Here is a 25,977-nt window from a genome sequence, read left to right as displayed (position 1 = left end):
TTGGGCAGTAGGATTCACTTTCATGTATGCCCAGTAGGTGGTAGTAAAATAGGAAAGTGTTTTCAAACTCGGTGGTAGTTTGGTCTTTTCGAGTTTCCGTATATACAACCACAATAATATTTCACGACTTTCCGAGACCCCTGTTAAGCGTCTATGTAACTAACTACCGAAAGGTAAATATGTTTTATGTATTTATGTAAACATATGACCTTTATAATATTGCCATTTGATGACTATTTGAGTGTGTAGCTAGCTATACAAGCCATCTGTTTGCCAGCTATAACTAATCTGGTTAGTTAGCTAGTTAGCCACTTACTAGTGCTTAACCAAAGATGGTGCTAGTACCGTATAACAAAGAGTGTAGCTATAACGTTACATGTTTGAAAACTGTAGGTATAAAACCCCATAAGGACCGACATGTGATGTTCATAAGAGCATATTGGGTGTCAAATGAAAGCAAACAGTGTCTCTCTGTGTGTGGTCCTTCATAATAAAATGTGGCTGGGATATCTTGGTGGATCTATCCCTCTTAGGACATTTCGAATACAACACATCCACTTGATGGCGTTTGACAATGAAGAGGGTCTCTGATTGGTAGGAGAGGGACATACAGTTGTGTGTCCTTTCTCAAATGCAGTTTTGAATGGGTGAATCAATTGATTGTTATCATCTTGATACTAGTAGTTCTGTAATAAAAATGGATTCCTTTGTATAGTAAGTACATCGTTCATTCCACTCATGTATTATTCACAGATTGTCACCATGCCACTGACAAATTCTGAAAAGCAAAGGAGAAGGAGAATTATGAGGAGGTAAAGTAGTAACATAAAAAGGAATAAATGTTTGAGAAAATCACAGGCTAAAAGCCCAAGAAAATAAATGTATTGTGTTGAGTTTTATTAATTACCCTTTTAGATGTCCATACAAATTGCTAAATTATTACCTTGATGAGAGCATAAATGACCTATTTCTCCCTCTTTGTACCTATTCAGGCTACAACATCAAGAATAGAATTACATTAAAATCCATAAGTATCCATTATTGTGTAGTATAAATCAGGGACACAGGATGTCATTCTGTTACCAGTGTTAATCCACTTCACTTAATGTAGTTTGATAATCAGAAGTTTTTTTCAAACTAATGTTGGCTTTAAAGCGGACTGCCCATTCTTTCTGCAGACATCTTTGAATCTGAGCAGATATTTATTGAAGCCCATTCCCGCCACCGCAAATTAATAAAATGTTCGGTAATATCTCAAAATGTTGATATACAATGTCAAACATTTTAAGACATTTTAACTCAAGACTTTGAGATAGTAGACCATACTTATAGGATATGTTTCTTCATTTGTAACATTGTGTGGGAATTTCAGAGGTGGCCCTACAGGTCCCAGAGTGGTGGGTGGGGGGGCTGTTTTCCTGGGTCCCAGAGTTTTTCCTGATCTGGTAGGCTAACCTAACAAGGTAAAATTCAGGACCCTAGTTGTAGGGTATGACATAGTAATAAATCCACTGTAAAACGGTTTATATGGGCTATGATGGACCAGATTTTAAAAAAATCATAAAAAAATAAAAATAAACAATAACTGCAATTGGGCATTACAACGAACAGGGCTCTGAGCTTGATTTATGCAGGTTTACATTTCACATTGCTTTTGGGTTGTAATCATATTATAATGCTTGCATGAATATCACACTGAATATATGTGCATGTCATTGTCACCAATCAACTGCATTACACTAAGAAATAATTCAAATTTAGATGCTAACGAATGCTAACCATAAGTTAATGTATCTGATGGTTAGCTAGCATGCTAGCAGTGACTGCTAAATTATAAATAAGTGTTTGCAACAGTAACAGCTAAATTTTATCTAAGCGACTGTCTTTAACAACAGTCCAAACAACATGTTGGGCTTTTGGAACATAACATTTATTAGAAAATGTACAGGCAAATCACTAGTCTCTCATGATTGAAGCCTGTATCATTGTTGCTAATATTAGCAATGCTAGCTAGCTAAGTAGCTAACCCAGCTGCTGCATCTGAAATAGTATTTTCAACAATAACAGCCAAATACAGCCTAAGCGACTGTCCAAGCAACCATCCAACAACACTGTAGGCCTATTGGAACTACACTGAACAAAAATATAAGCGCAGCATGCAACGATTTCAAAGATTTTACTGAGTTACAGTTCATATAAAGAAATAAAATCAAATGTTATTTGTCACATGCGCCGAATACAACCTTACAGTGAAATGCTTACTTTACAAGCCCTTAACCAACAATGCAGTCTTAAGAAAGAGACCTAAAAAAGAAATAAAAGTAACAAATAATTAAAGAGCAGCAGTAAAATAACAATAGCGTGACTATATACAGGGAGCACAGCTTAGTCGAGAGGAATTTAGGTAATATGTACAGTTGAAGTCGGAAGTTTACATACACCTTAGCCAAATACATATAAACTCAGTTTTTCACAATTCCTGACATTTAATCCTAGTAAAAATTCCCTGTCTTAGGTCAGTTAGGATCACCACTTTATTTTAAGAATGTGAAATGTCAGAATAATAGTAGAGAGAAATATTTATTTCAGCTTTTATTTCTTTCATTCCCAGTGGGTCAGAACGTCATTCTGTTAACAAATTGTGCATCTGCACAGTTATTTAACAAACCGTACAACTCTATGAACAAGGCTTACTTTTAACTATGTCCACAGAACATTTTACAAAAGACATCTACTTAAATTGGCACTCCAAACTTCTTTTCACCTCATTTAACACCTGATTTACTTGACTAAAGGCACATCTCAATAGGTGGTCCGGATATGTCATTACATAGGGGGCCTTTGCTTTTTTGTTCTCTTTATTGTTCCTCAAGCATGGGGGGAGGCCAATGACATCACTGAAAACCATTAGACCAACTCCTTAAATGCCCTACTCCTTAAAGTTTGCGGTTGTGTTTAAAAACACTATTTTGCTAAACTTTTTACCCTTTAGTGCGTGTACTTTACTGTATTTACAGTGCCTTGGGAAGGTATTCAGACCCCTTGACTTTTTCCACGTTTTGTTATTTTACAGCCTTATTCTAAAATGGATACATAAAACAATTTACTCATCAATCTACACACAATACCCCATAATGACAAAGCAAAAACTGTATTTTATTTAATTTATTAAAAATAAAAAACAGAAATACCTTATTTACATAAGTATTCAGACCCTTCGCAATGTGACTCAAAATTGGGCTCAGATGCATCCTGTTTCCATTGATCATCCTTGAGATGTTTCTACAACTTGATTGGAGTCCACCTGTGGTAAATTCAATTGATTGGACATGATTTGGAAAGGCACACACCTGTCAATATAAGGTTGACACAGTTGACAGTGCATGTCAGAGCAAAAACCAAGTCATGAAGTCAAAGGAATTGTCCGTATAGCTCAGAGAAAGGATTGTGTCGAGTTACAGATCTAGGGAAAGGTACCAAAACATTTCTGCAGCATTGAAGGTCCCCAAGAACACATTGCCCTCCATCATTCTTAAATAGAAAAGGTTTGGAACCACCAAGTCTCTTCTGTCCGCCCGGCCAAACTGAGCAATTGGGGGAGAAGGGCCTTGATCAAGGAGGTGGCCAAGAACCTGATGGTCAACAGTTCCTCTGTTGAGATGGGAGAACCTTCCAGAAGGACAACCATCTCTGTAGCACTCCAGCATTTAGGCCTTTATGGTAGAGTGGCCAGATGGAAGCCATTCCCCAGTAAAAGGCACATGACAGCCCGCTTGGAGTTTGCCAAAACGCACTAAAGGACTCTCAGACCATGAGAAGCAATATTCTCTGGTCTGATGAAACCAAGATTGAACTCTTTGCCCTAAATGCCAAGCGTCACATCAAGAGGAAACCTGGTTTTGCTTTGTCATTATGGGGTTTTGTTTGTAGATTGATGAGGGGGGGAAAACAATTTAATCCATTTTAGAATAAGGCTGTAATGTAACAAAATGTGGAAAAAGTCAAGGGGTCTGAATACTTTCCGAATGCACTGTATACTTGGGATATCGCTGGAGCACAATCGCTGGAGCACAGCTTTACACTTTGCAATCAATTGTTTTTGTTTGACATACATTTCAAAGTTAAAAAATCTCAATCTCAGCATAATTCCGTTACTATGGAATTTCCCTTTGCTAACGTCAACATTGGTGCCGTTGTTGACTTTCATATGGGCTTTGTTGAGCCTTTTGATCTTATTTAACATTTGGGTGGTTTGTTTTGTTATTGACAGGTCACGAGTCTGTTCATCATCTACTGAAGATGGATCCAATGGATAAATATGGGACATATGAAAGCAGTGGTCAACCAGAAGAGCGTTTTGTATGTTAAACCATATTTTATGCATTCTTCAAAGTGAGAAACAATTACATTTTACAATAGTTTAAACAATCGGCTATCCATGAAGAAGTTTTATTGGTCAAATTTTGTTTATTCTTCTAACACCAACCATGGTCTGTTCTAGGATCACTCACTGCATTGGAGTGAGGTTAAAGAGGAGGCTGAAGAATGTTCGATTTCAGCTGTGTCGTTAGGAGTTGAAACATCCCAGGTCTGTCTAAAGGAGGACCCTGATGAACAAGATCCCTCATTTGACACAGTTTCAGACACCTATGGAGTCACAGACCAAGAGCGTGGACATAAAGGCATGACATATCTCAAAGTAAAGGTTTGTAGCTACTCAACATTTTGCAAGCCCACTTACAAGGCCCAGAGTTGTTGTTAGAATTATGTTTTTTTGTGTCAGTTGCCGCCTTCTCCAGTCAAAGAGGAGTCTGAAGAATGTTCCCATCTGCCAGTAGATGAAGAGGAAGTTGCCTTAATTACAGTTAAGGAAGAAGAGAATGAAGACTGGTTGAAGTCAGAAGATGAGGATGTTGTGAAAATGTCAGTGTCTTGGGAACCGTTGGAAACATCATCATGCTCGGATACAGAGGACAGTGAGATGGAAAGTGATAATGTGAAAGTGAGTAAAAGCTTTTAATAACGTACTTAGTGAAATACACACTTTGAGATGTTTTGTAGGGTTAGCTTCTTGTAGGGTCAATTTAAAAGTTTCTTCATTCCACAAGTTTTTTTGACCGTTCTGCACCCTACCTATTAAAAGCTGTGTACCCCAAACCACAAACCTAGCTTTTGGGCCAAGTTAGTAATTTCCATAATTATTGAAGGGAACTGACTTTCTGACTGAACTGAATCCGCTTCTCTGTTTCAAAGGACTGTGAAAACCATGAGAGTGACATTTCAGGAGATTTAAAGATTGAAGATTGTAGCAAGATTGATCCAGGGATGACGCCAGATACAGATGTGAAAGCTAATGCTGTCGATTTCAGTGAGTACCATTGGTGGGGTGGGTTGCAGTTGTGGTGTAGATATAGCTGCGGGAAGTAGTTTGGGGGTGGGGGTGCTGTGATTTTTTTGCAGTGGGGGGTGCAGAATGTTTTTGGGCCCATGCTGAAGACGTCTATATCAGTCCGCTAATACAGGGGTTCCCAAAAATGTTCAATCAAGGCCCCCCTTCCAGCATTGGGGAACATCCTTTTACATCAGCCTAAAACCCCAAACATCAAGCAATGCAAATGTAGAAGCACTGTGGCTAGGAAAAACTCCCAAGAAAGGCGAGAACCTAGGAAGATTCCTAGAGAGGAACCAGGCTCTGAGGGGTGGTCAGTCTTCTTCTGGCTGTGCCGGGGGGAGATTATAACACTACATGGTCAAGATGTTCAAATGTTCATAGATGACCAGCAGTGCCAAAAAAGAATAATCACAGTGGTTGTAGAGGGTGCAACAGGTCAGCACCTCAGGAGTAAATGTCAGTTGGCTTTTCATAGCCGAGCATTCAGGGTTAGAGACAGCAGGTGCAGTTGAGAGTCGAAAACAGCAGGTCCGGGACAAGGTAGCACGTCCGGTGAACAGGTCAGGGTTCCATAGCCGCAGGCAGAACAGTTGAAACTGGAGCAGCAGCACGACCAGGTGGACTGGGGACAGCAAGGAGTCATCGGGCCAGGTACTCCTGAGGCATGGTCCTAGGGCTCAGGTCCACCGGGAGGAGAAGGAGAGAATTAGAGCATACTTAAATTCACACAGGACACAGGATAAGACAGGAAAAATACTCCAGATATAACAGACTGACCCTAGCCCCCCGACACAAACTATTACGGCCCCGTCCGACGATATCCCCTGACCCGGCCAACCAGGCAGGATATAACCCCACCCACATTGCCAAAGCACAGCCCCCACACCACTAGAGTGATATCTTCAAACCACCAACTTACTACCCTGAGACAAGGCTGAGTATAGCCCACGAAGATCTCCCCCATGGTACGAAACCGAGGTGGGCGCCAACCAGGACAGGAAGGTCACGTCAGTGACTCAACCCATTCAAGTGACTCAACCCACTCAAGTGACACACTCCTGTGGTGGCTAATTTCTACATTACCAAATGAGGAGAGTTACAAACACACCAGTCCGAGTTAACTACATCTTTAATAATCAAAATACATCATAACTCTCCTCTGTCAGTGCTATCTCATAGAGGCCCATCCTCAGTAAGACACCTCTTGTTTCCACTCCTGGACAAGCTCACTGAGGGGAGTGACTTGCGCACAGACATTGTGGAGACAAATAATTGGTTCCCCATTAATCACGCCATCCCTTCACATGGTTTAAGAATAGGTAAAGACACATTCACATATGAAGACAGTTTCATTCTGTCCTCCTCTCTTGCTGATATTCTGCATAGCAACAGAGACATGTAAAAAAACAAGTCTGACCTCTCCCCTCTCTGGGCCCCAAGTGACTGAGCCCCAGCTAAGGGGAACGTGCAACTGAAAGACACCAGAATCCAAAGGACACTTTCTAATGACAAGTATCTCACATAAACATATTATACTAATAAAACATCTTATATATCTATGTTACCCAACTAATTCTGATTCATCCACCACATTCCCCTCTCAAGGGACTCCGTCCCTTCTAGAGAATCAGAACAGTAACGTTACAGCGGAACCAGTGTCTAAACACAGGCTTCATCACAACAGAAAAGACAGTCATCCCCTCTCAACTTAAAAGAAAATCACAAGATTTAAGAACATTCATTCACATAGAAAATACATATATTCTATATAAACCAAAAATCACAAAACAATAACTCATTGCATGGGGTTCCTGCACATTACATCCCAAGAAACTCAGCACTGTCTCTCATTACCATCCCCCAACATCTACTAAGCACTCTAGCAATTTGTCAGGGAAGGCTATGATACACAGTCACCTGCACAAATCCACGAAGAAAAACAAAAAATGCATACAGTTTATGAGATTCCAAGCTATATTTTTTCCATAGATAGTAAAAAGCACATGTGTAATGCATAATGCAGTGCATGCACCAATGGAGTTGAATAAAATAAGCTTTAGTTATCTATCACACTCCAATGGATCAGCATAGTATGTTGGAAATGACTATTTCTATCCCAGAAACCAAAATTAGCATATCTTCTTGTACAAATCCAGGTAGTGACTCCTAGTTAAAATAAAATGTATCTCCTTGGTGCCTAATGAACATCACCCAAGATAAGCATCATGATTCCACTATTTATAAGGCAATGCCTATAGATCAAAATAGATTAGGATCATTTTCACTCTCCAGAGTTCACCCATGGCATGCTTATAATAGCGTCAACATCCTTAGTTCATAACAACAATCAAAACAATCTCCAATACATGAATTCCTTAACATACTCAACTCAAATCAATCCTTCAGTTTTAAAATTCATTCAATTTCCAAATAAAATCATAATTAGAACTCAGTTAATTATCCAACCAAAATTTCAAAATGACATTGCTCAGTGATTCAAATTTGTCTTATCACTCAAAGTAAAAAAACTCAATTTAACAAACATCAATATTAGCAGAATGTACATTCATTTTAACATCCAGTATAATTCTCCCATAATTTCTACTATTAACTTTTTTATCATGATTATTATACAGATCAGTATCTCAATGCATTCTTAATCTAAATTACTATAATTTTACGTGGTGTAGACCTCTACAAACAACCTGAAACCCCAAAAGTCTAAACAGTTTTGGGCACAGTTGACCAAACCCCTCTCTCCAGGCACTGATTCTTCTGGCGTCCTCTTCGTTGTTCTTCAGATACCTTTAAAGTTCAAACTGAATGGCCCATTATAATGTCCCAATGTCAATGTTTCACCTTAGATGCCCATTATGTCTTGTCCATTCGTCAACCAATATACCAGCAACATAAGAAAAGTTAAGAACAGCACCTTTCCCCATGCTCACTCCACGTGGACTCCTCTCACACTCCTGAGAGAAACATGAGAGAAAAGCAGTTGATAGCTTAGATCGGATACTGTACACCGGTTGCTGGCTCGGCCATTCCTCTCAGTAGAAATGGTTCGGACAGGGCCATATTCAACGCCTTCTTCAGCCAATTAGAGGGGGTTTGAGGTATACACACTTTTCGGTCCAATTATCTCTTCCATGCATTAAGATACCGTCTGATGTCACTTTTCATGATAACCTCGAAAGAACAGATCAGAACAACAGTTTAGTTCAGTTCACTAACTACATGATAAATTATTACTTTTACCAATTATTCTTAATACAAATGTCTAAACATAATTCAAAGAGAATAACAACACATTCTTTTGAAACTATTCTTTCAAATTGGCTAATACTTCCCATCACAATTTCAACTCCATCGCAGAGCCACAGAATCAGGAAGTTAGACCTATAACATATCGGGAATAGAACAGAACAAACAACACATCAATACACTCCTTCACATATCACTCAAGGTGTGTAAACTTCAATCCAAATTTCAAAGAACTGAATCCAAAACCTCAGACTGTATCCTCCCCCATTTTTAACACTCCATGAGAGTAATGTATAAAAAACACTACTACTGGTCAAAAGATAAAACAACATTTCAAATAACATAATCAAATGAAAATCACAACTCTGAAAACCTCCACAAAGAAAAATAATTTTACCCATATGGTCATAGGAAAATAGACTTCAAGCAGCCTACCCTTAGTGAAAGGCAATGCCCTATATCCCATAGGTCCAAATTACAAATATATCTAAGAACTTTAAATTCCATCAGAATTATAAATTCCACGAATTACCTTGAAATCATTATAACAAATGACCTAAAATGTATTATCCAAATGGCTTTCCCATGAGGCTGATCAGACCACACAGGAAAACCCTGACAAAGGTCATAAGTCATACCACCCCTTCACAGCAATGTTTCTTACTATTTTAGACAAAATTTTAAAACATTTTTTTTTTAACTCAAACATTTTCTGCATGTTGTATCACAGGTCCCCAGAACATTTCTTTAATTAAAAGAATCCACATCTTTAATTAAAACTCAGGAAATAAACTTCTAAAAATGACATGTGTATACCCCTTTAAGATATTTTAGCACTAAGTCAAATGGAAAACTCACCAATCCCACAGAAAATAGAAAAACAAATCAAACATACTATTTTAAAAACACCAACAAATAGTAATAACAAATGTGTTGTGTGTGGGTATTATCAAACCCTAAAGTAAAAACAAAGAAAAAATTGCCAGGCCTTTTCCATTTTGGTAGTTTACGGCCTCAATCTCACTCACCCAAGATTATAGCCCCAGGAAACATTCCAAAGAGAGACAATGAAATCCCAATTTCCAAAGAAAAAAACACAAAACACTTCGTTAGCATTCAGTATACTACACTGATTCAGAAACCCAAAAGTTAACTACAAACAAAACCTAATAATAATGATAATTCCACTGTACTCCCTCAAATCATGAATCATTTGTTTTAATCTACATCAATGTATATGTATGCTTAATTGACCATGCGTTACCCTTAGATACAATTATCCTGGTATCATTACTAGACCAATATCCAACAAATATGTGATAGCTTTTTCACCTTTGGATTGTTCCTGTTACCCCACTAAATGAAAAAAAGAATTCTGTCGCAAATGTAGTACATTTCTCAGCGTAAGGAATCAGCAATATTTAATCCCAGGCATTTAATAAAATGTAGTTTGAGACGTGTTCTCCCATGTCGCCTTTAACATACATACTTTAGTTGACTTCCATCTGTCCTGGAGGAAAGAATCTTACTCAAACACATCAGACAATACAATGTTTAATTAAGTGAAATCAACACCAAAAATCAACAACAGCCAATAAACAAACCCATAACCTCTTTCCAGCAATCAAATCACTTCAACCTGTTGCATAAATTTAGTAAAACACACATTTTGTTTAACAAATCTAAAACCTTTCAAAAAATGTGTGCAGTCTCATCAGCGTAAGAATCAAAACTAACTTTTTCCCACTCATAATATACAATGTTTTCATTCCCCAAAGGTCAATACTGTTCAGCTCGTACAGGAATGATCTTCCTTCTGTCTGTACAGGGTCTGAAGTTCCAATGTATGCAGATGATGCATTGATCAATGCATGCAAATAACAAACAACAAGCTACACAAGAACTCACTACTGTAATGGTTCAGATGACAAAGTTGCTCAGAGACTCATGTTTGCATCTCAGTAAAATAAAATAAAAAACACAGTCTGCATGTTCCTCACAAAGAAAACAACTAATGCCCCTGAGACAGATGTCTATGTATCAGGGGAAAAGTTCCACGTCATATCTGATTTTAAATTCCACTGCATCATACTTGATTCCAACCTCTCTTTTAAAAGCAAATGAAAAAGGTCATTCAAATAACCAAATGCAACCTAGCTAATTTCCAAAACATATGAAATTGTTTTACTACAGAAGTAACAAAACTATGCTTCAAGGTCTCAGAGCGAGTGACGTCACCGATTGAAACGCTATTAGCGCGCACCACCGCTAACTAGCCAGCCATCCCACATCGGTTACACTCACCTCCCTTACAAAGAGCGCGTCCTCGCGCTAGCTTGAGACTCTACGTCTTACAGGAACGCGCTCACCGGCCAAGCACACGCACAACTGATTTTAATTTGCACTGTCCCTGTAAAATAAAAGTAACTCAACCTGCAATTCACTGTACTGACTTGACATTGTTCCACGTAATGGAAACAGAGTATAATGTTAGAATACATAAACTTCCTTTTCAAATTCACTGGTGTTACCTAAACATTCAAACCAAGAATCAATAACCAGCAGTCTATCACAAAATGTTTCCTTCAAGCCAAACATAGCCCAGCGCACATAACCAATTCTCTTCTAATCCTTATTTGTTTTATCCGTAAGCAAAAATATAACCCACTACTCAAACAACCTTCTGCCTTACCTCTATCGTAAGATTAAAACCAAACTTTACAACTTCCTCTTCTCTTTCGGCTTCACACTAATGAAATGTCCAAGACTTTAATAACACGTAAATCGCCATACTTATAACATACTTCATTCAACTCTTTCTCTGTATGTCATTTCCAGCAACAGACAACGTATTATATCAAAATTCGCCTCGCCATTATTTTTGAATGAATTAGTCTTTCAATTTAAACTAATCAAGCTATCAACACTTTCAGTTTATATCTTAAACAAACACTGGTGACCGTATCTTTCCAGGCAAAACATATCAATAGTTGAATTATAATCAAAAACACAGATTTTATTCCATTAGCGCATACGAACCCGGGCCTCGTGCATGGCAGGCGAGAATTCTACCACTGAACCACCAATGCTATATAAATGATCAAGACTCCCAGCAAATAAACTAATTTACAATTGTCTGTAGTTGTAAAATCAGGCACGTATTACCGAGACAATTCCCAGAAAATAGCTCTCATTTAAAAAGTCCAAGCTTTACTCCAGCGATGATTCTCACATGCCAAATGAATAGATTAGCAGTCAAAGAGTAAAATCAACATTCATAGACTAGGGGAAACAGATCTTGCGCCTTTTAATAAAAGTAGATTATGTTTTCTCATCGTATTTCAATTACTTTACTTCATCATATTAAAATCAGGCAATGATAATTAGTTTGATGGATACCCTAGGCTTTGTCCGACTTTATAAATTACGTCGAGATTCCATCTTAATTCGCTTTAACTTTATGGAAAACGGTGTATTCAATAAATCCAGCAACTCCTCTCTTACTGGGAGGAAAAAATAAAACAGTTTCAGACCTTAAGGGCAGTTTTATTTCAACTGTTGTACCCAGACGGAGATAATCCAATACGCATTTATAGTTACAGTGTTAGGGTACGATCACCAAAAGTGGACACAAATCAGTTTCTAGAGCACAATTTCCCAAACATTGTAGACAGTTTAATAACGCTTAAAACCTCATCTTTATCAAATTATCCTTTAAAGATACCAACTCAAAACCTAGTACGTCTACGAATGGGTGGTTTAAATTGTATCTAATTATTCTCAGCATTCTTTATCAAATCTCTAGTAATCGATTATACACACACATACAATGTATCATATTTTCATATATTCACAGAATCCATATAAAACGTTAGAAATGTTTAGGTACTCACACAGAACTTTAAGGATCACCCACACAGGATTGGCCAGATACTCACACAGAACTGGTCAGATGTCCACACAGAACATCAGAACATAATTGAAAATTTACCCACACAGAGTCAACCTACCCGCTCGCACAGAACGCTCCTACAAAGATTACCTAATGGTCCCAAAACAAAATACTCACACAGAGTAACCCAGGGCACACCTGGCTAGCACATTTAAAATAATTGGAATTCACCACATCTGAGGATCACTTAGACAGTCACACAGACATTCTCAGAACTAGGTCCTTATTCCAGTAGGGCTTCACCAAGTACCATATTTCACACAGAATACACAGTCACCCTGGCCCCTCACCCCCACAACCCGCACCAATCCCCACTGTGATCAATTCAGTGTTGGGACGGTCTAGGTCGCCCGCAACCGACCAGTGGCAGAGTATCATTGAGTCCGCAAACTCTCAGATTTCTCTCCTCTGACTCGGTCCTGTTTACGCCTCCAAGGTGCCCCCCTCACAAAGGAATACACACTCAGAGCTCACGTAACAGAGGCTTTTCTAAAAACTCGACTTCAAGTGTGGTTTGCTCACCTCTTTCTTTAAAAAAAAAATAAGTTTGAAATGTGCTATCCACTCGGCTCGCTGCCTCTCAGATCAAAGGTGGGTCCATCTACTTCGTTCCCGAAGTGTGGTTTCCCTGAGATCCCAAGTTTGAGGGATCCCTCGTGCACGATTTACCTAGGTCGGCAGGAGCGATCACCAAGTGAAGATTCACATCCCACCCCCGTCTCCATATGTGGTGGCTAATTTCTACATTACCAAATGAGGAGAGTTACAAACACACCAGTCCGAGTTAACTACATCTTTAATAATTAAGATACTTTTGCAAAAGCACTTGACCTTCAATAATGCACTCTCTGGAATGAACCAGGAAGGTTTCAACACAATGGCTACTGAGATATTTTATAACAAATATCCACCCCCCTTTGACATGACAAACCACAGACATTTAGGAACGGTTCACAAAGAAAGACTGTTTACTTTAGAGAGGAGTATCTACAGCCAGATAGCATTCGCTATAAATTATCATTCATTTTATATAGACGAGTGTCTGGTCTTCCTAGAACCGTCCCTCCCTGGTACGGTATAGTACAAAACCATTAGCTCATGTCGTCTGGAATGCTTTTTAGGCGTTCTTATCAAAATACATCATAACTCTCCTCTGTCAGTGCTATCTCATGGAGGCCCATCCTCAGTAAGACACCTCTTGTTCCCACTCCTGGACAAGCTCACTGAGGGGAGTGACTTGCGCACAGACATTGTGGAGACAAATAATTGGTTCCCCATTAATCACGCCATCCCTTCACATGGTTTAAGAATAGGTAAAGACACATTCACATATGAAGACAGTTTCATTCTGTCCTCCTCGCTTGCTGATATTCTGCAGAGCAACAGAGACATGTAAAAAAACAAGTCTGACCTCTCCCCTCTCTGGGCCCCAAGTGACTGAGCCCCAGATAAGGGAAACGTGCAACTGAAAGACACCAGAGTCCAAAGGACACTTTCTAATGACAAGTATCTCACATAAGCATATTATACTAATAAAACATCTTATATATCTATGTTACCCAACTAATTCTGATTCATTCACCACACCCCTCCTAGGGACGGCATGGAAGAGCACCAGTAAGCCAGTGACTCAGCCCCCATAATAGGGTTAGAGGCAGAGAATCCCAGTGGAGAGAGAGGAACCGGCCAGGCATAGAGAGCAAGGGCGGTTTGTCACTCCAGTGCCTTTCCGTTCACCTTCACACCCCTGGGCCAGACTACACTCAATCATAAGACCTACTGAAGAGATTAGTCTTCAATAAAGACCTAAAGGTCGAGGCTGAGACTGCTTCTCTCACATGGATAGGCAGACCATTCCATAAAAATGGAGCTCTATAGGAGAAAGCCCTGCCTCCAGCTGTTTGCTTAGAAATTCTAGGGACAATAAGGAGTCCTGCGTCTTGTGACCGTAGGGTACGTGTCTTTATGTACGGCATGACCAAATCGGAAAGATAGGTAGGAGCAAGCCCATGTAATCCTTTGTAGGTTAGCAGTAAAACCTTGAAATCAGCCCTAGCCTTAACAGGAATCCAGTGTAGAGAGGCTAGCACTGGAGTAATATGATCAAATTTTTTGGTTCAAGTCAAGATTCTAGCAACCGTGTTTAGCACTAACTGAAATGTATTTAATGCTTTATCCGGGTACCCGGAAAGTAGAGCATTGCAGTAGACTAATCTAGAAGTGACAAAAGCATGGATTCAATTTTCTTGCGTCATTTTTGGACAGAAAGTTTCGGATTTTTGTAATGTTACATGGATGGAAAAAGCTGTCCTTGAAATAGTGTTGATATGTTCGTCAAAAGAGAGATCGGGGTCCAGAGTAACGCAGAGGTCCTTCACAGTTTTATTTGAGATGACTGTACAACCATCAAGATTAATTGTCAGATCCAACAGAAGATCTCTTTGTTTCTTGGGACCTAGAACTAGCATCTCTGTTTTGTCCGAGTTTAAAAGTAAAAGATTTGCCGCCATCCACTTCCTTATGTCTGAAACACAAGCTTCCAGTGAGGCCAATTTTGGGACTTCACCATGTTTCATCGAAATGTACAGCTGTTTATCATCCGCATAGCAGTGAAAGTTAACATTATGTTTCCGAATGACCAAGAGGTAAAATATGTACTGAAATCAATAGTGGTCCTAAAACGGAACCTTGAGGAACACCGAAACGTACAATTGATTTGTCAGAGGAAAAACCATCCACAGAGACAAACTGATATCTTTCCGCAGATAAGATCTAAACCAGGCCAGAACTTGTTCGTGTAGAACAATTTGGGTTATCCAGTCTCTCCAAAAGAATGTGCTGATCGATGGTGACAATCATCGATTAGAATGACAATCGCAGTGACCGGGCAACAACTCTTACAATTCCAAGTATTGAATCCAGCAAGATGATGTTCTTAATTATTTAAACTACCTTTTTTGCCAAAGCAGAGATGCTGAATAGTTGTTTTGCCTGCACTACAGATGTCTATATTGGTCCGCTAATACTAGTAAAAGGCCCAGTGCACTGCTTTGGTGGGGGGTTTTTTCTTCTAAAAATATATATTTTTTGTATTAATATAATTTTTTTGAAATTTTTCAGGGGGTGCTGCAGCACCTTCAGCATCCCTACTTTCTGCGGCTATGGGTGTAGAGATATAATAATGTGGTACATGTACAGAACACATGGCACGTTTCATAGCTCAATAACTATGGTTCTATATTTGATGTTTTTTTCTCTTTCCTTTAGGTGAATCTAAAGGGGGGTCCTCATTCTACCCATGCCCCCATTGTACACTTGGTTTCACCATAGAACGTTTTTTCCATGGGCACCTCAAGAGAGCCCATCCTGAAGAGTACATCGCTCTGCTGAAGTCTGGGGAAATAATAGCAACAAAAAAAAAGTGTTCACAGCTGCCCCCAGCCACATGCCCACAATGTAGCAAGAGCTTCTCCAATAAATATGTTATGGAAAAGCATCAGAGGAGTCACACAGGAGAGAAGCCATATCACTGTGCAGACTGTGGGAAGAGCTACGTCTTTGCTGATTCACTCAAAAAACATAAAAAAAGATGTGGGAAAGGATTCCGAAGACAAACCCAACTGACCAGCCATGAAACGATCCCCACAGGAGAGAGACCATATAAATGCTCTCAGTGTGGAAAAGGATACCGAACACCAGCCAGTCTAAAAGCACACCGGAAAACCCACCCAGGAGAAAAGCCTTATCAGTGCTCTCAGTGTGACAAATGTTTTGGCTTTTCCAGAGACCTTAAGAGACACAGATGGACTCACACTAGTGAGAGACCATATAAATGCTTTGAGTGTGGCAAAGGATTCGTCGAACAAACCCAACTGACTAGCCATGAGCTTATCCACACAGGAGAGAGACCGTATAAATGCTCTCAGTGTGCAAAAGGATACCGAAGACCAGCCCATCTAAAAAGACATAAAATGACCCACACTTAATGATTGCCTCAGGGGTAAGAAGTCATTCTACTGGCTGGAAGATTTGATAACTTGGAACTTTGATATGCCTGTAGAGTATATTAACTCTGGAACTTTGATATTCCTGTAGTATATATGTTATATAAAGTTCAACAATATATTGAAAAATTTGCTACATCGAAAATTATATATCTTCAATATTTATATTTTAAAATATTTATAAATTAATGTTAGAAATGGTTATTTAAATAAAAATATTACTCATATTACAGAGCAAGCAGTAAAGCTTCATATCACACCAATTTTGGTTTTGTAGCACCTACAGATGAAACATTATGGAGTCTTATAGGAGGCCTACTGTAGGTAAGGCCAAATTGTCACAAATATTCCAACTTCAATTCATGTTTTCTCAATTATGCTTTAAGATGCAAATATCAAATATAGGTCAACAATGCTTCCTCCAAAGGACCCTTCTATGGATTAAATTTAATGAAAATCCCCCCTAATTTTTTGTTGTTGTTCTAGTTTATCAGTGCTCTGTGACAAATGTTTTGATTTTATTTTTATAGAGATCTTACAAGACATCAGTTGACACATACAGGCGACGGGGCGTGAGCCAGGTGCCCACTCTGTCCAATGGCAAAGTTGGCACGAAACAAAATTGACGTAATTAAGCATATGTAGTAATGAGTAGGATTCTGTGTTTTCCCATTGCAAATAGTGATTGCTTTTTATAACAATGCGTTATCTGCCATCCTAATGATAACCCATTTATTTTTTGGAAAAGAGATGTATATTTCTGGAAGATGCATCATGCTGCCTTGTTGACAACATGACCGAACAACGCAGATTAGGCTACTTCCCTTCCCTTCCCGCTTTCGACCAATGACATCATGGGCCAGTGTAAAAGAACTCCCTCAATGTGAAAAATGTTGCGGTAGGAAATGGTAATTGACATACCAACAGCGGAAACACAGCATAGAGAGGCCTTACCACTGCTCTGAGTGTGGACAGAGCTTTAGCTTAAGGGGGGATCTTTAAATACCACCAGCAGAGCCACACAGGGAAGAAGACGTTTCACTGCACTCAGTGTGACAAGAGTTTCTCCTCATTCACAGTGGAACCAAAACACTGGTCTGCTCTTACAGTGGGAAATAGTTCAACCAGGATGGGAACTTAAAAAAACATCACCAACGATTCTGTATAAAGACATTAGAGCACCCCCATCTGTGGAAGTACTGATATGATCTTTAGTGAGTAGGTGTAATAGGAATTATTAAGTCTGTTACTATTGGTACGTTGGTCTCTAGTTCAAAATCATTGAAGATAGGCATGTTCGTTCTCTGACACAACCGGGTCTTTCTAGAAATAATGGGGCCAATGTGTGACATTGGGATCAAATTTTCAAAATTAAAATTATTTTCATGCAGTTCCACATGTGTACTTAGAGGAATAAAAGTTAATACAGTGGGGGAAAAAAGTATTTAGTCAGCCACCAATTGTGCAAGTTCTCCCACTTAAAAAGATGAGAGAGGCCTGTAATTTTCATCATAGGTACACTTCAACGATGACAGACAAAATTAGAAATAAAATCCAGAAAATCACATTGTAGGATTTTTAATGAATTTATTTGCAAATTATGGTGGAAAATAAGTATTTGGTCAATAACAAAAGTCTATCTAAATACTTTGTTATATACCCTTTGTTGGCAATGACACAGGTCAAATGTTTTCTGTAAGTCTTCACAAGGTTTTCACACACTGTTGCTGGTATTTTGGCCCATTCCGCCATGCAGAAATCCTCTAGAGCAGTGATGTTTTGGGGCTGTCGCTGGGCAACACTGACTTTCAACTCCCTCCAAAGATTTTGTATGGGGTTGAGATCTGGAGACTGGCTAGGCCACTCCAGGACCTTGAAATGCTTCTTACGAAGCCACTCCTTTGTTGCCCGGGCGGTGTGTTTGGGATCATTGTCATGCTGAAAGACCCAACCATGTTTCATCTTCAATGCCCTTGCTGATGGAAGGAGGTTTTCACTCAAAATCTCACGATACATGGCCCCATTCATTCTTTCCTTTACACGGATCAGTCGTCCTGGTCCCTTTGCAGAAAAACAGCCACAAAGCATGATGTTTCCACCTCCATGCTTCACTGTAGGTATGGTGTTCTTTGGATGCAACTCAGCATTCTTTGTCCTCCAAACACGATGAGTTGAGTTTTTACCAAAAAGTTCTATTTTGGTTTCATCTGACCAAATGACATTCTCCCAATCCTCTTCTGGATCATCCAAATGCTCTCTAGCAAACTTCAGACGGGCCTGGACATGTACTGGCTTAAGCAGGGGGACACGTCTGGCACTGCAGGATTTGAGTCCCTGGCGGCGTAGTGTGTTACTGATGGTAGGCTTTGTTACTTTGGTCCCAGCTCTCTGCAGGTCATTCACTAGGTCCCCCCGTGTGGTTCTGGGATTTTTGCTCACCGTTCTTGTGATAATTTTGACCCCACGGGGTGAGATCTTGCGTGGAGCCCCAGATCGAGGGAGATTATCAGTGGTCTTGTATGTCTTCCATTTCCTAATAATTGCTCCCACAGTTGATTTCTTCAAACCAAGCTGCTTACCTATTGCAGATTCAGTCTTCCCAGCCTGGTGCAGGTCTACAATTTTGTTTCTGATGTCCTTTGACAGCTCTTTGGTCTTGGCCATAGTGGAGTTTGGAGTGTGACTGTTTGAGGTTGTGGACAGGTGTCTTTTATACTGATAACAAGTTCAAACAGGTGCCATTAATACAGGTAACGAGTGGAGGACAGAGGAGCCTCTTAAAGAAGAAGTTACAGGTCTGTGAGAGCCAGAAATCTTGCTTGTTTGTAGGTGACCAAATACTTATTTTCCACCATAATTTGCAAATAAATTCATAAAAAATCCTACAATGTGATTTTCTGGATTTTTTTTCTCATTTTGTCTGTCATAGCTGACGTGTACCTATGATGAAAATGACAGGCCTCTCTCATCTTTTTAAGTGGGAGAACTTGCACAATTGGTGGCTGACTAAATACTTTTTCCCCCCACCGTATGTGCAAATTGACATACATCCTTTAAGCAGGCTTCATACAGACATTGGGAAGTCAAATTCAAGGACTTTCAGGGAATTCTTCAAGCACTTAATTGTATTTTTCAAGAACCTCAATGTTATGCAATTGTTTAATTTATATAATTGTACACATAGGGCCTAATATAGACCCCCACCAAAAAAAGAATGCAAAAAGTGTAAAAAAATTTTTTTTAAAAGGCCATTATGCATGACTTAATAGATTGGATGCATTCCGATTTTTCTGTAGCCTATGTGGCCGACGACGCCGGCACACATAATAATGCCATGAATAGCGGTAGCATTAATCTCAACATTTGAATCTCGCCATACGCTCTTTTTATACTGATCAAAAATACAAACGCGAAGTGTAAAGTGTTGGTCCCATGTTTCAGGAGCTGAAATAAAAGATTCCAGAAATCATTCATACGCACGAAAAGCTTCTCTCAATTTTTTTGCACACATTTGTTTACATCCCTGTTTGTAAGCGTTTCTCCTTTACCAAAAATAATCCATCCACCTGACAGGTGTGGCATATCAAGAAGCTGATTAAACTGCATTATCATTACACAGGTGCACCTTGTGCTGGGGACAATACAAGGCCACTCTAAAATGTGCAGTTTTGTCACACAACACAATACCATAGAGGTCTCAAGTTTTGAGGAAGCGTGCAATTGGCATGCTACTGCAGGAATGTCCACCAGAGCTATTGCCAGAGAATTTAATGTTTGTTTCTCTACCATAACCGCCTCCAACATCGTTTTAGAGAATTTGGCAGTACATCCAAACGGCCTCACAACCGCAGACCACTCACAACTCATTCTGATTTGCTGGGCCTGGCTCCCCAGGCGGTGGGCCTGGCTTCCAAGTGGGTGGACCTATGCCCTCCCAGGCCCACCCATGACTGCGTCCTTGCCAGTCATGTGAAATCCATAGATTAGGGACTAATGAATTTATTTCAATTGACTGATTTCCTTCTATGAACTGTAACTCAGTAAAATCTTTGAAATTGTTGTGTTTATATTTTTGTTCAGTATATAATGAGAAGGTGGCCAAAAACCAGATTCCTTTTTTAAGGGACGTATTTGTATGGAAAGCCAAGTTGAAGGGAACATTAGATGTTGTCGTCCTCATAATAACTGCACATGGTTTACTGCAACAGAATAGTACCCTTCAGTTGAAGCAGCGGGAAACAAACGAGTGTCCACATCTCTCACGATCATGGATAATTATAAGGAAGCAGGAGAACTTATAAATTGGCTACAATAATTACATGGATTTTGATGTATAACAACAATATACCAATGAAGAGATGTAAAGGATATGGTGCAGGTTAACTGTTCTCTTAGCATTTGTGGAAATGTAAAAAATGTTGTCCATCGGGGAGAATCTGTCTGCTCAGTATTTATTTTTTTAAATTATTTTTTGCAGCTTTTTCTTTTGTTGTTACATGTACATTCTGCACATATTTTAATAGTAATTTTTTCTTCTTCTGTTTTTACATAGCAAGAATAAAGTAATTACATATTTTTATATACATCGCATGTAGATAGATAGTACTTATACATTGTACATCGTGTTTTCAGTCAGAGCTATTATAGAACATGAGCTTTTAAACTCACCCCTCACCTACTCTCAGTCCATCCCACCTATCTCTGTAAACCGCCCTCTTTTGATTTACATGTGCCATATATTTTTCAACTGTGCTTTGATGCTTCACATATTCTGAACCTGTCTAATCGCATAGTATCTACAGATTTTAAGTTAAAGATAAATATTTCTACAAAAAGTATTATATTGACTATGACTATGGTTTTCCAAATCTCCCAACAGTGCTATTTGTTGGGTTAATTTTAAAACATTTTTGTGATTTTTCATCCATTCCTGAACCTGTGTCCAGAAACAAGCTACATAGGGGCAATAAGAAAATAAGTGATCTAATGATTCTATCTCTTCATAGAAAAATTTGCAGAGCTTAGATGGTTGTATGCCCCATATAAGCATGTACATAACATTCTGTTTGTGGCAAGTGTTTTGTATAATAATTTAAATTGAAAAACTCTGTTTTGAATCAAGCTTTGTTTTGCATATCAGTTCATTAACCATGTGCCACGGAATCGTAAATATGTTTGTTTATACAGTATTTAAAATCACAGCCTCTTGGTTCACGGCATTATGATATTTCTGCTACACCACCAAACCTGTATTTCTGTACTTTGGACTTCAAAGTAAATCTCAGCTTTGTTAAATATACACTAAAGAAAAACTATGATATTGTATTGATCAAAGTGATTCAGGAGTAACATTGAAACAGAATAATATGCCCCACAAACATTATACAACTATACAGAAACCCTCAAATTGCTGAAATAAGTCAATGAAATCAGGGATGAGAGAATAGTCAGATTAATTTACAACTAAAATAGCAGTGCAGATGGCACTATTTTTCTAAATGCTGGATATACTATAGTCAATGAATGTGTAGGGAAATGCTACAGACATTATTGCTCAACAGAAAGATCAGAACACCTCAAATCCAGAGGCTGTGAGTTCAAATCCCAGGTGGCGTTATATTTTAGATGAACAGCGTACCACTTACTTTAAAATCACCATACCATTACTATACTTATAATGGTTTGCGATGGTTTGGGACCATCATGTGACGTCCTGACGACTGGTAAAACAAAAGTCTTGCATCCACGTGCTAATCTATGTTACTTTTGCACCTAGCTCACGCCCGGGAGGCAGCCCGTTTCCAAAATGAATGCAATCACGTTTTACCCCTTGGAAAACTCCTCCCACTTGGGCAACCCGTGTCAGATAATCAAATCCATTCAATATCACATGTGAAGTCTTCCAAAAACACATTTGCACATGATTTCACATGTGAAATTTCACTTGCACATGACTTCACATGAAATTGTACAAATGTTAAGTGTTCCAAAAGCACATTTTCATCTCCATGTCACATTTATTTAACATGAGATCATGTTCTCACATATGCTCACATGTTGTCACGTGTAGTTTCATGTTATCACATGTTGCTTCACATGTTGGACATGTTATCACATTAACTTCACATGTGATCACACAAGATCTCACTTGTTCACATGTGGAATGCATTAGTTTTTTCCATAATGGACACCACAAACATTCAATGGTTTAGTCCAGATGTTGTTTAGTTGTCTGATATTGTTTAGTTGAGAAGTGCCAATTAATGGAATGTTAAAATAATAAAATAAAAAATTATTTGTATTATTATTTTATTATTTCTGCTACACAAAATGTTAAACATGGCAATGTTGTTCTCATGTTCTCAATAAAGGCTTTCAATATTTCATTGCATGTCATGATTGATGATGTTTCACCCCAAGCCCTATTACAACTGACCCCTTAGGTGGGGTAAATTGTAACATTTCACTCCTTGTATCTGAGACAAAGTCACAACTTGTCTGTTTGATTCAGAGACACAATACCTATACCAATTTGTAGCAGACGGATGGAAGCTATTCCTATGACATTTTGAACATAGTAGCTCAAACAATCTCTGAGAAATTTACAAAAATGCTAAAAGTGTTCCAACCATCCACAGTCTCGTCTGCCATACCTGGTTTTCAAAATGTTTCATAGTCAAATCAAATGTATTTATAAAGCCCTTCTTACATCAGCTGTACAGTGCTGTACAGAAACCCAGCCTAAAACCCCAAACAGAAAGCAATGCAGGTGTAGAAGCAAGGTGGCTAGGAAAAACTCCCTAGAAAGGCCGGAACCTAGGAAGAAACCTAGAGAGGAACCTGGCTATGAGTGTTCTATTGTTTCAAGTGCTTGTCTTATATTATCTCCAATGTATCTAACATGTAAACAACCTGTCTGATCAGGATGAATGATATCCAACAAAGCCTTTTTAATTCTATGTGCTATGCATTTTTGCTAAGATTTTTGGATCACAACACTGAAGTCTAAGGGGCCTCCAGTTTTTAGATAGACTGGATCTTTAAACTTACCACACCTGGGTCCTGATTCAGTAATAGTGAAATCAAACCTTCTTGATGAGTACCTGATAGTTTACAACTTTTATAGGAGTGGTTAAAACATGCTAATAGTGGATATTTGAGTAGATCAAAAAAGGTTTAATATACCTCAACTGTTATGCTATCCAGGCCTGAAATTTTACCTATCGCCTAAAGGCTTCAATTGCATCAAGACGTTTTTCTGTACAGCTGTTCATTTTACACTATTATTAGGAAGAAAATCCTTACAATTAACTTCAGTTAGTGGAACTGGAGGAGAACATATGCTTAAAGTACTTTGCATCCTCTTTCAAAATCTAATTTGATGAATAACATATGACTCCATTTGTAACAAGCAAATGAGTTTTCCTAGCATTTCTATGAATTTTTCTAAATGTTTCATCCAATTCGCTTTATTTTTTATAATACATGTACTGTTATTTCTTATATTTCCTTTATTAATATGAACTCTTTTTACCTACATTCATGGCCAAAAGTTTTGAGAATGACACAAATATTATTTTCCACAAAGTTTGCTGCTTCAGTGTCTAGATATTTTTGTCAGATGTTACTATGGAACACTGAAGTATAATTACAAGCATTTCATAAGTGTCAAAGGCTTTATTGACAATTACATGAAGTTGATGCAAAGAGTCAGTATTTGCAGTGTTGACCCTTCTTTTTCAAGACCTCTGCAATCCGCCCTGGCATGCTGTCAATTAACTTCTGGGCCACATCCTGACAGATGGCAGCCCATTCTTGCATAATCAATGCTTGGAGTTTGTCAGAATTGGTGGGTTTTTGTTTGTCCACCCGCCTCTTGAGGATTGACCACAAGTTCTCAATAGGATTAAGGTCTGGGGAGATTCCTGGCCATGGACCCAAAATATCGATGTTTTGTTCCCCGAGCCACTTAGTTATCACTTTTGCCTTATGACAAGGTGCTACATCATGCTGGAAAAGGCATTGTTCGTCACCAAACTGTTCCTGGATGGTTGGGAGAAGTTGCTCTCGAAGGATGTGTTGGTAACATTCTTTATTCATGGCTGTGTTCTTAGGCAAAATTGTGAGTGAGCCCACTCCCTTGGCTGAGAAGCAACCCCACACATGAATGGCCTCAGGATGCTTAACTGTTGGCATGACACAGGACTGGTGGTAGCGCTCACCTTGTCTTCTCCGGACAAGCTTTTTTCCGGATACCCCAAACAATCGGAAAGTGGAATCATCAGAGAAAATGACTTTACCCCAGTCCTCAGCAGTCCAATCCCTGTACCCTTTGCAGAATATCAGTCTGTCCCTGATGTTGTTCCTGGAGAGAAGTGCGTGCAGATGCACTCACACCTGCCTGCTGCCATTCCTGAGCAAGCTCTGTACTGGTGGTGCCCCAATCCCACAGCTGAATCAACTTTAGGAGACAGTCCTGGCGCTTGCTGGACTTTCTTGGGCGCCCTGAAGTCTTCTTCACAACCATTGAACCGCTCTCCTTGAAGTTCTTGATGATCCGATAAATGGTTGATTTAGGTGCAATCTTACTGGCAGCAATATCCTTGCCTGTGAAGCCCTTTTTGTGCAAAGCAATGATGACGGCATGTGTTTCCTTGCAGGTAACCATGGTTGACAGAGGAAGAACAATGATTCCAAGCACCACCCTCCTTTTGAAGCTTCCAGTCTGTTATTCAAACTCAATCAGCATGACAGAGTGATCTCCAGCCTTGTCCTCATCAACACTCACACCTGTGTTAACGAGAGAATCACTGACATGATGTCAGCTGGTCCTTTTGTGGCAGGGCTGAAATGCAGTGGAAATGTTTTTTTTAACATAAAACCCAATCAGTTGGGGACACGTAAAACGTCTGCCTTCTTCTATGGCGCCATTTTAGGGTATGTGTTTCTTCTGTGTCACAGTATCCACAGAAGATGGCGCTCCTCCTCGGTCGGGCGGCGCTCGGCGGTCGTCGTCGCCGGTCTACTAGCTGCCACCGATCTATGTTTCTGTGTTCTTTGGTTTTTGTCTGTCTAGGTCCGCACCTGTTTCTTGTCTGTCATTAGTGGGGGGGTATTTAGTTTGTTCCTTTGTGTTCTGTATTCGTGCGGGATTATTTGTATGTCGACGGGCAGTGATTTTGTGTGCGCTGTTTTGTGTTTTCAGCGTGGTGCATTGTATATTTTTATTGCCGGGCTGCGCCCCGTGCGTTATCATTTTTGGATCACCTTTTCCGTTTGGGAGTTGTGCGCACCCTGTGCCTCTTGATCACCTTTGTTTCGGGGGAAATAAACTTTGGCACTATTGGACCTCAGTCTCCTGCTTT

General features: G+C 39.3%; 1 protein-coding gene across 3 annotated transcripts; it reads left to right on the top strand.

Moving 5' to 3' along the window:
- The first annotated feature begins 20 nt into the window (after positions 1-20).
- On the top strand, positions 21-22,998 carry LOC106613938 (uncharacterized). 3 transcript variants are annotated; one of them, XM_014216779.3, is made up of 7 exons: positions 28-173; positions 754-812; positions 4,271-4,359; positions 4,502-4,705; positions 4,784-5,002; positions 5,254-5,368; positions 15,876-22,998. In XM_014216779.3, exons 3-7 carry the CDS (start codon positions 4,300-4,302, stop codon positions 16,592-16,594), a joined length of 1,317 nt encoding a protein of 438 aa, XP_014072254.2. In that variant the 5' UTR covers positions 28-173; positions 754-812; positions 4,271-4,299; the 3' UTR covers positions 16,595-22,998. The 3 variants fall into 3 exon arrangements, with proteins under 3 accessions (XP_014072255.2, XP_014072254.2, XP_014072253.2); XM_014216780.3 differs by lacking the exon at positions 754-812 and having other exon boundaries at positions 21-173; positions 4,502-4,699; XM_014216778.3 differs by lacking the exon at positions 754-812 and having other exon boundaries at positions 30-173.
- The last annotated feature ends 2,979 nt before the right edge of the window (positions 22,999-25,977 follow it).

This window comes from Salmo salar, chromosome 10, assembly GCF_965601325.2.
Source record: "Salmo salar chromosome 10, fSalSal1, whole genome shotgun sequence".
Taxonomy (NCBI): Eukaryota; Metazoa; Chordata; class Actinopteri; order Salmoniformes; family Salmonidae; genus Salmo; species Salmo salar.
This window is presented reverse-complemented; position numbering and strand designations above follow the sequence as displayed.

Bases quoted from the DNA above. Each gene is read 5' to 3' on its own strand.
- LOC106613938 (XM_014216779.3), top strand. From the start codon at position 4,300: ATGGATCCAATGGATAAATATGGGACATATGAAAGCAGTGGTCAACCA. The intron at 4,706-4,783 runs GTTTGTAGCTAC...TTTTTGTGTCAG, and splicing joins TGACATATCTCAAAGTAAAG to TTGCCGCCTTCTCCAGTCAA. The intron at 5,369-15,875 runs GTGAGTACCATT...TCTTTCCTTTAG, and splicing joins AGCTAATGCTGTCGATTTCA to GTGAATCTAAAGGGGGGTCC.